This window comes from Impatiens glandulifera, chromosome 8 (genome assembly GCF_907164915.1).
Source record: "Impatiens glandulifera chromosome 8, dImpGla2.1, whole genome shotgun sequence".
NCBI lineage: Eukaryota > Viridiplantae > Streptophyta > Magnoliopsida > Ericales > Balsaminaceae > Impatiens > Impatiens glandulifera.
In genome coordinates, this window is record NC_061869.1 from 7,016,039 (window position 1) to 7,029,925 (window position 13,887).

At 26.0% G+C, this 13,887-nt stretch overlaps 1 protein-coding gene across 1 annotated transcript; it reads left to right on the plus strand.

Moving 5' to 3' along the window:
• The first annotated feature begins 344 nt into the window (after positions 1-344).
• On the plus strand, positions 345-1,238 carry LOC124912845 (metalloendoproteinase 2-MMP-like). Its single transcript, XM_047453487.1, has one exon. The coding sequence runs from the start codon at positions 345-347 to the stop codon at positions 1,236-1,238; it is 894 nt and encodes a 297-aa protein (XP_047309443.1).
• The last annotated feature ends 12,649 nt before the right edge of the window (positions 1,239-13,887 follow it).

A 13,887-nucleotide genomic window follows, 5' to 3' on the forward strand; every position in this document is an offset into this window, starting at 1 on the left:
TTATAAAATTAAAGGACGTCTAATGTTAACAATTTTATAATCGTTAATAGTGTAAAAAATATTTTATTATAATCTTGTATCCAATAACTTGTTGGATAACGTGTTTACATTTTTTCTCGTTTATTATATTATTACCATGTAAGCTTATTATTTTTTTATTTTAATATTATATAAATCATTTTAAATAAATATTTTAAATTTGTAAACTTATCAATTTAATTATTACTTAAACCAAGAAAGGATATTCTGACAATCTTTTGATCTCAAAATTGTGTATAAAATGCTAAAGAAACTGTGAAATGAAATCACAGAACTAATTTACCACATCTAATAACAAAGATGAAATGGTTAAAACTTGCATTCTCTTTCATGTCTTGATCTTGGTCTTGTTTTTAACCGTACAAGCCTCATCGATCAATGATAAAACATCATCGTCCAAGTTTTACAAACGTTTTTTGGGCTCCAAAAGAGGCGACACAGTCGAAGGACTTGAACAAGTAAGGAAGTACCTTTCCAAATATGGTTATATTGGTCCCTCCATGGATGGTCGTTACCAAAGGAGTCTCCACACATTTAATGACTCAAATGTTTTTGATCACGACTTGAAAAAAGGTATCAAGAAGTTTCAACTCTTCTTTAAATTAAATGTTTCTGGAATTTTAGATAAGGAGACATTGTCAATAATGGTGAAGCCTCGGTGTAAATTTCCTGATTTTGTCAATGGAACTCCCATCAAGCACGGGATGAAGTTAGTTTGGAACCCCATTAACAGTTCTTACTACGCATTTCTACAAACAAAGTGGCCCAAGTCCAAGTACAAGCTAACATGGCTTGCACATTCCACAACGAGGTCAGACGCTATTGAGCCCCTTTCTTTGGCATTTAAGAGTTGGCAAGATGACTCCGTGTTTAATTTTAAGAGAGCTTCTTCATTTAGCTCTGCGGATGTGAAAATAACGTTTTATAGTGGCGACCCCTTCGAAGAGAAGGAACTAGCTAACTCATATCCTCCGCCTTCGGGGAAGCTCGATTTCAACGCAGACATTCCTTGGGCGATCCAGTCACAACCTCATGCAATGGACATTGAATCAGTTGCTGTGCATGAGATAGGACACATCCTTGGTCTTGCCCACAGTGAGGATATAGATGCCATAATGTGGCCATATTTAGACTGGGGCGTGGTAAAAAGAGTCTTGAATTTTGATGACATCCTTGGAATTACCATGTTGTATAATTAAATCTAGATTTTATTTGTGCAAAATAATTTGGTTGGCATCATGAATAAATCAATTAAAAAACATTGTTATATATAATTATTTTTAAATAACATCAAGAGCATTGTTTATAATAAATAAATTAGCATGGAGAATAATTTGCAATGTAGTTCAAAATTAAAATGATCACCATTGTTTGATATTTTTTAAGAAAAATATTTTAAAAAAAAAGATTAGGTAGAGATAAAGGTGACCAAATTATCCAACTAACCGATTAAACCATCAAAAATTAATCTAATCGCATCCCACCTGAATGTTAAATGAATTATTTAATCTCAAAACCAATTAAACCCAAATTATATTTAATATAACTAATTATTGAATTAAACACTCATTATTATTTTTATTATTATTATGAGAGAATGAGTATAAACAAACTAACTAAATTCCGTTAAACTTATTGTGAAAAATATTAAAACATAGTTTGTCTAATTTAAATAACAAAAAAGTAGCTTATATAAAATTATGAATTGTTTGTAATTGGTTGATAACATTAAATTTGGGTTTGTAATTTTTTAGAATATTTTAATTCTAATATTAGTTAGAATTATGTGAACAATGATTTGTAAAAATAAAATGTAGGATTTTGTAAAAGTAATTCTTTTTAATATATATATAATATGCAATTCCCATAACACGGGTACAATTACTTATTTGCTGATCTTATACATAGACAAGTTAATCTATATTTAGTCTAATTTGTTGAATTAATTTTCCCAAGATAGACAAGTTATGTACTCATCGCGTTTGCAATTATAGTCAGATTCTCCTCATGTTAAAAATACAGAAGTGATTATGTGACACTTTAGTGAATAGTAAGAAATTTAAATAAATAATTAATTTGGACGTTATAATAAACTAGGAGGCTTTCCGTGTGCAAATAAGACAATATATAAAACGAAATAATTAAGAACATAAAATTAAAAAAATAATTTAAATCAAATATATAATATATTAATATATATATATATATATATATATTATTATATATATATATATATATATATATATCTATATTATATATATATATATATAGATATATATATATATATATATAATATGAATGGTTACTATATTCAATAATTAAAAAAAAAAAACTTAATCAAACACAATACAAATAAATTTTCACCTTAAACAAATTTTGTTATATAAAAACAATGACACATTTATGTTCCATTTTTTATTTACAATTTTACACATTATTTATAAAAAAGTATTAATTATTTAATTTTTATTTCATAAATTACCATTATATTGTGTTTAATATTAATTTTATTATATAATAATTGTTAGACAATATTTATATAAAAATATATAAGTTTGAGAAATTTTAATATTATGTGTATATTGTTCTTTTACTTTTTTTTTATTTTGTGTGAAGTTATATAATCTCACATTTGTTAAAAAAAAATTTATAGATTTATTTTTGAGATTGAGATAACTAAAATAAAATCTTTCAATATGGTCAATTTTATTTAAAATTTTAGTTTTTTTTGTTCTATTGATATGATTTTATTTTTCTATTTTTTTAATATGAATTATCGCATAATCTCAAATTACGAAAATAATATTTGAACGAAATATATGTTTGTGTATTTTCACTCTTGTGCATAATTGTTTTAGCTTCTACTATATCCTCTCAAAAATTTTAAAAACAGTTTATTATTCATTAAAAGTCAAAATATTAATTAAAATATATGTGCAATGTTTATTAAAAATAATACTAACCATCTTTTATAGATAACACCATAAAATTCTTATTTCAAAATTATATTATATCTATACATAAGTGTTATTATATATATATTTTTTATTTTGTTAAACAATAACATTAATTATGATTTTTATTAAAAATAATAATAATTCATTTTTAATAATTTTTGTTTAAAAAATATATTTATTATTTATATATATATATCTATATATTATATATATATATATATATATATATATATATATATATATATTAATATATATATTATATATATATATTATATATATATATATATATATATATATATATATATATATATAATATATTAATATATATATATATATATTATATATATATATATATATAATATATCTATATATATATTATATAATATATATATACTTATATATATAGATACCACCGGAAAGAGAAAATAATTCAGATAAGTAGATAGATAAATTAGAAAAATGAAATTACTAGGATGCTAGGATGAGGTTGGAAGATGTGTTATATTTTAAGCGTAATTATATATATATATATCTATATAATATATATATATATATATATATTTTGTTTTTAAAATAATTAAATATAAAATTTTAAATAAATAATAATTTTCATTAAATTCGATAAAAGATAATATAAAACATTTATTAGTAAATAATACAAGATAACGTACAAATAAAAAATTATGAGCCTAGATATTAAATTGCATACACCATTACAATAAAACTCTCATTTGAAATGAAATCAACAATTATGTGATATGTTGATGACTCCTCCAAATACGAACTCATTTGAGTTTTTTTATTGATGATTTGGTAGTAGGCGGCCGTTAAAATTATCACTTATCAGTAGTTGAGTAGTTGGTAAGCAACATCAAGAAAGAGGGTTTTGCCAATAAAAACTGGAACCATTTATATATCACCTTCACACGTTCCCCTTAACACATATCATTTATTCAAATTTGCTCTCACATATACACCATCACACTATCCCTAACACATTTAACTCATTCAAATTTGCTCCACATATATGATCATCACACCATCCCTTCAAACATATATATTCATTTAAAGTTGAACTCTAGTCTCGAATGTGAAAATGTGACCACTTTGTAGATCGGTATCAACGATGGAGACGGGGTCTGACTATGTTGAATGCTTATACACTTCGTTTGATATTAACTCTGTTAGAAATTAATATCCGTTTCTATTCTTCACAAGTCTTCAAAAACTCTTGAACCGAATTCAAGTGCGGAAATATTTGTTTAGACTTGAAGCAACAAGTAAGGGATTGGGAAGATACAGAAAGTAATTAACACAAGACACAAATGTTGTTTATGGATGTTCGGAATAAACTCTCCTACGTCACTCCTTCTTGACCTCAAGAAGGATATTTTTCTCAACCTTGGGAAGAATATTCACTAGGAAGACTTTGGTTTGAATACAACGCTTGTACAAACCTAGTCGAACAACCAGGACTTAGTTACTGCCTTTTTACGAACTCCTAGCACACTCACTCTATTGAGAATAAACAAATTATGTCAACTTACAATATGCTAACCAACTCACACAAGTATTTAATACAAATTTAACACTCTAACAAAAGTGGAAGGGCTTTTAGAGCTTGATAGAACAATAAGACAGTTAGAGTTTTGCTCGTATTGTAGAAGTAGTTGATCGAATATATGTTCGGTAACTCGCATCTATATTTGTCATCTACCTTCTTCTTAAATAGTCAAGCTATAACGGTCATAAATCAGACACATTTGCTTCATAGGACGCCATTTCTTATTTGATTGGTTGAGTTCCAAGAGAGTACATCGGATGAGATCTTCTTTGATCTTGTCTGTACTTGACGAGAGTAAACCAAAATATTCATTAATTGGATTGTAATATACGAGGAACGTATAACTTAGAGGGTTTGACTTGACTTGGTTCTTTTAGCATAACCCTACTGCTGCAAAGATCTTCATCAGTCTTTGCACAAAAATGATAACAAATATCTGGAACGTATAAAGCTTACGATTGCAACTACCGGAAGCGTCCTTATATGATACCGAGGTTGGTAGATTATAAGAAGCAAGAAATACTGGAAGCGCATATAATACCGATTTTATTGAAAAACTGATTTCAATAAAATACCGGACAGCGCTTCTTATATAACCAAATTTATATAATATCGGAAGATAAAACCGAATGCGCTTCTGTAAATACCGGAAGATAAAATCGGAAGCGCTTCTATAATTAGCGGAAGATAAAACTATATGCACTGCTTACAAAAATACCGAAGACATAAACTACTGGATATGGTTCAGTATAAAATCGAACCTATAATAACCGGACGCGTCCTTCACAAAATACTAATTTGCAAAATACGGATGCGTCCCTTAATATAAAACCGATGTGTGAATAATCGGGTACTCTTTGATATAATACCGGAGAGCGAACAAGCCGGGCGCGCTCCATAAAATACCATCTTCATATAATACCGGGTATGCGTCTTAATATAAAGCCGAAACTACAAACTACCGAACTCGTCTACGTGGTAATTTCAGTATTTGCTCAACTTCCCTAAAATAATAAATCTCCAATTATTATTTGCGCTTGGTGAGATTCGAACCCTGGTCACCAGTGTGACAAACAAAATTACTTGATACATTAAACTACAACACCTTGTTGTTATATTTAAATATATTAATATACTTGAAATGACTTAACAATTATATATATATATATATATATACTATATATATATATATATAATTTACTTATATAACTTATTTTTATCCATTCATTATCGAAATCATTTCATAAATTATAATATAATAATTTCTTCCGTTTTTATTATTTAAACTAAATTATCAAAATCAGTGACTTCGTTCTAACACACTTTAAACATTAAATCACGATAAATTTTTATTTATAATTTTGTGTTATGTGTATATATTCCATAACCTAATAAATATCAAAATTTTGAATAATTTTTTATAAAATGTGCAAATGGTTTAGTATAAATAATATTATTTATGCATTTCTTATTAATATAAAAAGGAGACAATAATAAAAAATAAAAAATTTATTTTTATTTAAATATATTGCAAATTAAGTTTTAAATAAATTGTATATATATATATAAAATTTTATTTTGGTTTCATATGTATATATAATATAATATTACATTATAAAATAATTAATACAAATATATATATATATATATATAAACTATTTATTAAAAAAATAATGTGAGAATATATATAATATATATATATATATATATATATATATATTATATTATATATAATATATAAATTTCAAAAATTAAATTAAAAATCGTTAAATAATAGTGTACATGGAAAGAAGTAAATAATATTAATATAATGTGTGACAAATTATTAAAAATATTAATTTTTTATTTAAATGTCATATGCGAATTAAGTTGTAAATAGGTAGTTATATAAATATATAATTATATATATTATAAAATAATTAATTTAAATAAAATTATTGATATTAAAAATATATAAAATAGAGTTACAAAGAGAATCAACTTTTCATATAGTATTTTTGAAGTTAAATTTTTAAATATATTATTTTCTTTTTTATTAATTAACAAAAAAAATAATTAAAGAAAATATTTTGATAAAACTTATACTCACATCCCGATTTTGTCTCACATAACTATTCAAATTAACCGTAGGTAATTAGAATCAAGAATAGATTATGAACCATATATACATATATAGCGCCTTAATTGATCAAGGGTGAAATTTTAGTTAGAATTATCCCTTCACTCCTTTTTTATAATTGTGTCCCTTTATTTATTGAAATCTTTTATTGAATTGGTGTAATATTTCAACTTTTATATTTAAAATATTAAAAAGAGGAAAAGTAAATGTTTTAGATTTGTAAGTTAGAAGTGAGCATAATATGGGTTTACCCAAATCTAACCCAAACCCAAATATTAATTTGGGTTGGTTAATATGGGTTGGGTTGGGTTGAGTATGGGTTGGGTTAGTAGTTTATCCAAATTACCCAAATTATATAAATTTTGTTAATTCTCTATTATAATCCAATATAAACTAATCATCTTCCAACTTTAAGTCGAACACATTTTTGACATGTTTAACATATTTTTTCATACGTTTAACACGTTTTTCCACAACATCTAACACGTTTTTAATATTTTTAACACGGTCACTTATAACATGTTTTTCACACGTTTAACACATTTTTCACATGTTTAACACGTTTTTTCACACGTTTAACACGTTTTACATTTTTGACACGTTTTCACGTTTTTTACACGTTTAACACGTTTTTGATATGTTTAACACATTTTCACACTAATAACACGTTTTTCACGTTTTTGCACGTTGAAACACGTTTTTGATATGTTAATACGTTTTAACGCGCTTTTGACAAGGTTTAACACGTTTTTTTACGTTTTTGACACGTTTAACACGTTTTTAACATATATAACACGTAACACATTTTTGATAAGTTTAAACATGATTTTCACGTTTTTGGCACGTTTAACACGTTTTTAAACACTATGTAACATGTTTTTGATAAGTTTAAACACGATTTTCACGTTTTTGGCACGTTAACAAGTTTTTGACATTTTAACACGTTTTTGATATGTTTAATAAGTTTTTCACACGTTTAACACGTTTCACATTTTGACACGTTTTCACGTTTTTGACACGTTTAACGTTTTTGACATGTTTAAACATTTTCACAGCTAATTAAACACGTTTTTCACGTTTTTGTCATGTTGAACACAGTTTTTGTACATGTTTACTACGTTTAACGCGTTTTGACAAGTTTAACAAGTTTTTTACTGTTTTTGGCACGTTTAACGCGTTTTTAAACATATTTTAACACGTTAACACGTTTTTTGATAAGTTTAATACGATTTTCACGTTTTTTGGCACGGTTAACCACGTTTTAAACATATTTTAACACGTTTTGATAAGTTTAACACGATTTTCATGGTTTTTCAACGTTTAACACGTTTTTTCACACGGTTAACCGTTTTTGATATGTTTAACACATTTTCACACGTTTAACATTTTTCACATTTTGACACGTTTTCACGTTTTTGATACGTTTAACACCTTTTTGACATGTTTAACACATTTTCACATTACAACACGTTTTTCACGTTTTGTCACGTTTTTGACGATGTTTAATACATTTAACGCGTTTTTTGATAAGTTAACATGTATTTTTACGGGTTTTGCACGTTTAACACGTTTTTAACATATATAACACGTTAACATGTTTTTGATAAGTTTAACACGATTTTCACGTTTTTGGCACGTTAACACGTTTTAAATATATTTAACACATTTTTGATAAGTTTAACACGATTTTCACATTATTGGCACGTTAACACGTTTTTGACAATTTAACACGTTTTTGATATGTTTAAAACGTTTTTCACACGTTTTTAATATATTTAACACGTTTTCACACTTAAAACATGTTTTCACACGTTTAACACGTTTTTATGTTTTTGGCACGTTTAACAAGTTTTTGACATGTTGAAAGCGTTTTCATACTAATAACACGTTTTTGTCACGTTTAACACGTTTTTGACATGTTTAACACGTTTTCATACTAATAACACGTTTTTGTCACGTTAACACGTTTTTGACATGTTTAACACGTTTTCATACTAATAACACGTTTTGTCACGTTTTAACACGTTTTTGACATGTTTAATAAGTTTAACGCGTTTTTGACAAGTTTAACCACATTTTTTTTACGTTTTTGGCACGTTTAACACGTTTTTAACATAACTAACACGTTAATACGTTTTTGAAAAGTTTAACACAGTTTTCACGTTTTTGGCACGTTTTTGGCACGTTTAACACGTTTTTAACATTTTAACACGTTTTGATATGTTTAACACACTTTCACACGTTTAACACGTGTTTCACATGTTTAACATGTTTTCACGTTTTTGGCATGTTTAACACGTTTTGACATATTTGACACGTTTTTTCACACATTAACACATTTTTCACATTTTGGTACGTTTAATACGTTTTTGACATGTTTAACATGTTTTTCACGTTTTTCACATTCTTAACACGTTGACCATGTTTGTAACATATGTAATACGTTATAATATGTTTAAACATTTTTCACGTTTTTGACACGTTTAACACGTTTTTGACATTCCAACACGTTTTACACATTTAACATATTTTTGACATGTTACCATATTTTTTTGCACCTTAACACGTTTGATAAATTCAATACGTTTTTGTCGCGTTAACATGTTTTTGGCATTTTTGACACGTTTAATATGTTTTTCACACGTTTGACATCAAACGTGTGAAAACGTATTAAACGTGTCAAAAATGTGAAAAAATGTTAAACGTGTCAAAACGTGTTAAACGTATCAAAATGTGCCAAAAACATGGAAAACGTGTTAAACGTGCCAAAAACATGTGAAAACCGTGTTAAACGTGCCAAAAACGTGTGAAAAACATGTTAAACATGTTACAAACGTGTTAAACATGTTACAACTGTGTTAAACGTGTTAATAATGTGAAAAACGTGAAAAAAATGTTAAACATGTTAAAATGTGTTAAACGTGCAAAAAAACGTGAAAACTGTGTCAAAATGTGTCGTAATCGTGAAAAATGTGTCAAACGTGTTAAAAACGTGTTAAACATGTCAAAATATGAAAATAGTTTCCAACGTGTCAAATGTGTTAAATGTGTTGATAGTGTGAAAAACGTATTAAACGTGTCGAAAACGTGAAAAACATGTTAAACCTTTCAAAACGTGGAAAACGTGTTAAACGTGTCAAAATGTGTTAACGTGTCAAAACGTGTTAAACGTGCCAAAATGTGAAAAACGTGTGAAAACGTGTCAATAATGTGAAAAACGTATTAAACATGTCGAAAACGTGAAAACGTGTTAACGTGTCAAAACGTGTCAAAACGTGAAAAATGTGTTCAAACGTGCCAAAAACGTGAAAAACATGTAAAACATGTCAAAAATGTGAAAAACATGTTAAACGTGCCAAAAATGTGTCAAAATGTGTTAAACGTGTCAAACGTGTCAAAAACGTGTTTAAACGTGTTAAAAACGTGTTAAAAAAGCAAAAAGACATGAAAACCGTGTTCAACGTGTCAAAATGTGTTAAACGTGCCCAAGACGTGTTAAATGTGTCAAAAACGTGTTAAACGTGTGAAAAACGTATTAAAAATGTCAACGTGAAAATGTGAAAAACGTGAAAAATGTGTTAAACGAATAAAAATGTGTTAAATGAGTCAAATACATGTTAAATGAAAAAATAAAAATAAAATAATTTGGGTTACCCAACCCATATTCAACCAAACCCATACCCAACTCATATTAGTAAATAATATGGGTTGAAGTATGAATTGGGTAAATTTAATTTGGGTTGAATATGAATTGGATAATACGGGTTGGGTTTACCCGTTTGCTCACCCCACAAGTAGATATCACACACTAAATATTGATGGATCATGACAATATCATGGTAAACTTGGATTTGTAGTATATGAGACATCTGAAATAGTTATTGGATTTAAACTAATGTAAAAACAAAAAAAACAATTTGTTTAAAGATAATATAAAAGAAATTTTTTAAGATATATACACTTGAAAAAAAATAAAACTAGGGTAATATATATAATTATTTATCTTCAGAAACACTAGATAATCAATACAAGTCAATTATTATTTTTAAAAGATTTGGTAGTTGTTAATATATTTTGTTAAATTAGGCTAAGCTTAATACAACTCTTACACAAATACGTACGTTCTTAAGTTTGTGTAAAGAAAATAAATAATTATTAAAAATAAAAATTGATTAACAACACTAATTAAAATAATAGTTTAAAGACTTTTATGAGTTACCGTGAATCTCTTACAAAAAGACCTACTATGTTATTCATAATGTACACTACTCTAAACGATCAAGTCTCATTTGTTTATTTGTATTATCTTGTTATTTTGTATTAAAATACTCATTCATTCTAATAAAATGAATTTTGTTCATAATAATATAAATTTAAGTTTTTTTTTGTTGTTGTTTGTGCCAATAATATGATATTTTATAATTTTATCCGCAATAAATAATATACGTTTAAATAATGGTGTATCTAATTTATATGGAGAGAAGTAAAAAAAATTAATATAAAAGGGTGACAAATAATAAAAATATTAATTTATTTTCATTTAAATATATCGGAAATTAAGTTGTAAATATGTTATTATATATATATTATAAAATAACAAATATAAATAGAATAATTGAAAAATAGAGTTAAAAAAGAAAGAACTTTTCATTTTATAGTATTTTGACTGTTTCATGATTAATTATGTATTTATTAATTTTTTTTAATATATTTATTTTCTTTTTTATTAAAAATAAATAAATAAATAAACTATTTTTGTAAAACTTATACGGTTAACTTTGTCCGAATTATAATAAAATTCAATGAAAGTATTCATTTGGTCTCACATAACTATTTATTTAACCATCTTGACCGAGAAAATTAAAATTAAACATAAATTAGGAACAATATATATAGCCTTAGTTGATCAAATACAATTTTTTAGAGCCAAATTTTTGTTAAAATTATCCCTTCCTTTTTTTTTATTTGTATCCCTTTATTTTAATGAAATCTCTTATTGAATTGATGTAATATTATAAATTTTAGATTTTAAAACATTAAAAAGAAAAAAGTGAATGTTATAGACGTACAAAGATAACACATGAATTATCCCTCGATATTAGTGACTTTTAAAATGCATGGTAAACTTAGATTTGTAGTATATGACATCTGAAATAGTTATTGGATTAAAATTTAATGTAAACAAATCTAAAAAAGTTTAAATTATATATATATCACTACAATTTCAAAAATAAAAACTAGATAATCAATAAAAAAAAAAAACTTTATTTTTTAAAGATTTGATAGTTAATGTTTTTTTAAGCTTAAGCTTAATACAACTCTTACACAAATTGATTTTTTTATTTATTTGTAATGTTTTGTTTAAATTGAATAAAGGATTCTTACAAATAAAAATAGTCGATATACAAAACAGTAGTCTAAAGAGTTTTTTAGGTTATAGTGAATCTCTTCGAAAAAGACATAATATGTTATTCATAATATATAATGAGTCTGAATGTTTATTTGTATTATTATTTTGTTATTTGTCTTAAACTACTCAATATAATTATTTTTTGTGTGCCAATAATATGATATCTTATCATGTTGTCCACAATGAATAATTATAAAATACAAATAGTATTTAGATAATTGATGTCATATAATACATGTCAATAGTGTATAAGTTTAATATTGGTCCTCTCAATTCTCAAGTATCAAATTTGTGATCTAATTTGTTTCCCAATTATAATACTTATTATTTTTTGAAAAGTTTTAAAGAAATTTTGGTTTATTAAAGACTTATTACTTTTAACAATTTTATAATCTTTACAATACTGAAAATAAATTTGGTTATAATATTATATCAAAAAATAATATGTTGTTGGTAACGTGTTTGTATTTTTTTTATTTGCGTGATTTTTTTATTTTTAATTTAATATTTTGTTTGTATGTGCTTAAATAATTTTTATTATTTTTAATATATATGAATCATTTAAAAAAATATTAAATCAAATAAATATATTAAATTTGTACACTATTTAATTAACTTAACAAAAAGAAATGAAAATGATATTATGACAATCTTTTGATCTCAAAATTGTGTATAAAATGCTAGAGAAACTGTGAAATGAAAAGCAAAAACTAGTTAACCACATCAATTAACAAATTAACATGAAAATGGTTAAATCTTGTATTCTCTTTCATGTCTTGATCCTAGTCTTGTTTGATCTAAAAATTGCACAAGCGTCATCTTTCAATGATAAAACATCATCTTCTAAGTTTGTGAAGCATTTTTTGGATTCCAAGAGAGGCGAAACAGTCGATGGACTTGAACAAGTAAGGAATTACCTTTCCAAATATGGTTATCTCGGTGTCTCCTACCAAAGGAATCTCAACACATTTAATGATTCAAATGTTTTTGATCACGACTTGAAAAAGGTATCAAGAAGTTTCAACTTTTCTTTGATAAAAATGTTTTGGGGATTTTAGACGAGGAGACATTGTCAATAATGGTTAAACCTCAATGTAACTTACCTGATATGGTCAATGGAATTCCCATCAAGCACGGGATAAAGTTAGTCCGGAACCCCGTTAAGAATTCGTATTTTGCGTTTCTATGATCAACAAAGTGGTCTAAGTACAACCTAACCTGGTTTAGAGGTGCATCGCGATTAAACGCTATTTCACCCCTTAAGTCTGCATTTCAGACTTGGACCGATAACTCCAAGTTTAATTTTATGGAAGTTTTTTCATATCACTCTTCGGATGTGAAAGTACATTTTGGTAAGGCCGAACAAGGGAATATGTTCCCCTTCGCAGTGAACCAACTAGCTACCACATATTATCTACCACTGCTTCCGGAGATCTTTTTCAACGTAAACATTTCTTGGGTGGACGGGGACTCCCCTGATGGACATGACATTGAAACAACTGTTGTGCACGAGATAGGATAACATTTTCAAATAATCTTAAAACTTGTTGCATAATTAGAATCATTCTAATTCTTAAAAAAAAATATATATAATAAATAAAGTAAAGGTAGCCGCTAACGTACGCAAAGCAACACAATAGATAATATTTCTTCAAAATAAAACAAACAAAGAATAAAGATTTAAGTAACTTTATTCACTTAATACAATTATTAAAATTAACTTAAGAAATTGTGGATCATGCATCATGCTCTCCTTTAATTTAGTAACCTCATGTAAATAAATGAGTCCATTTTGTAC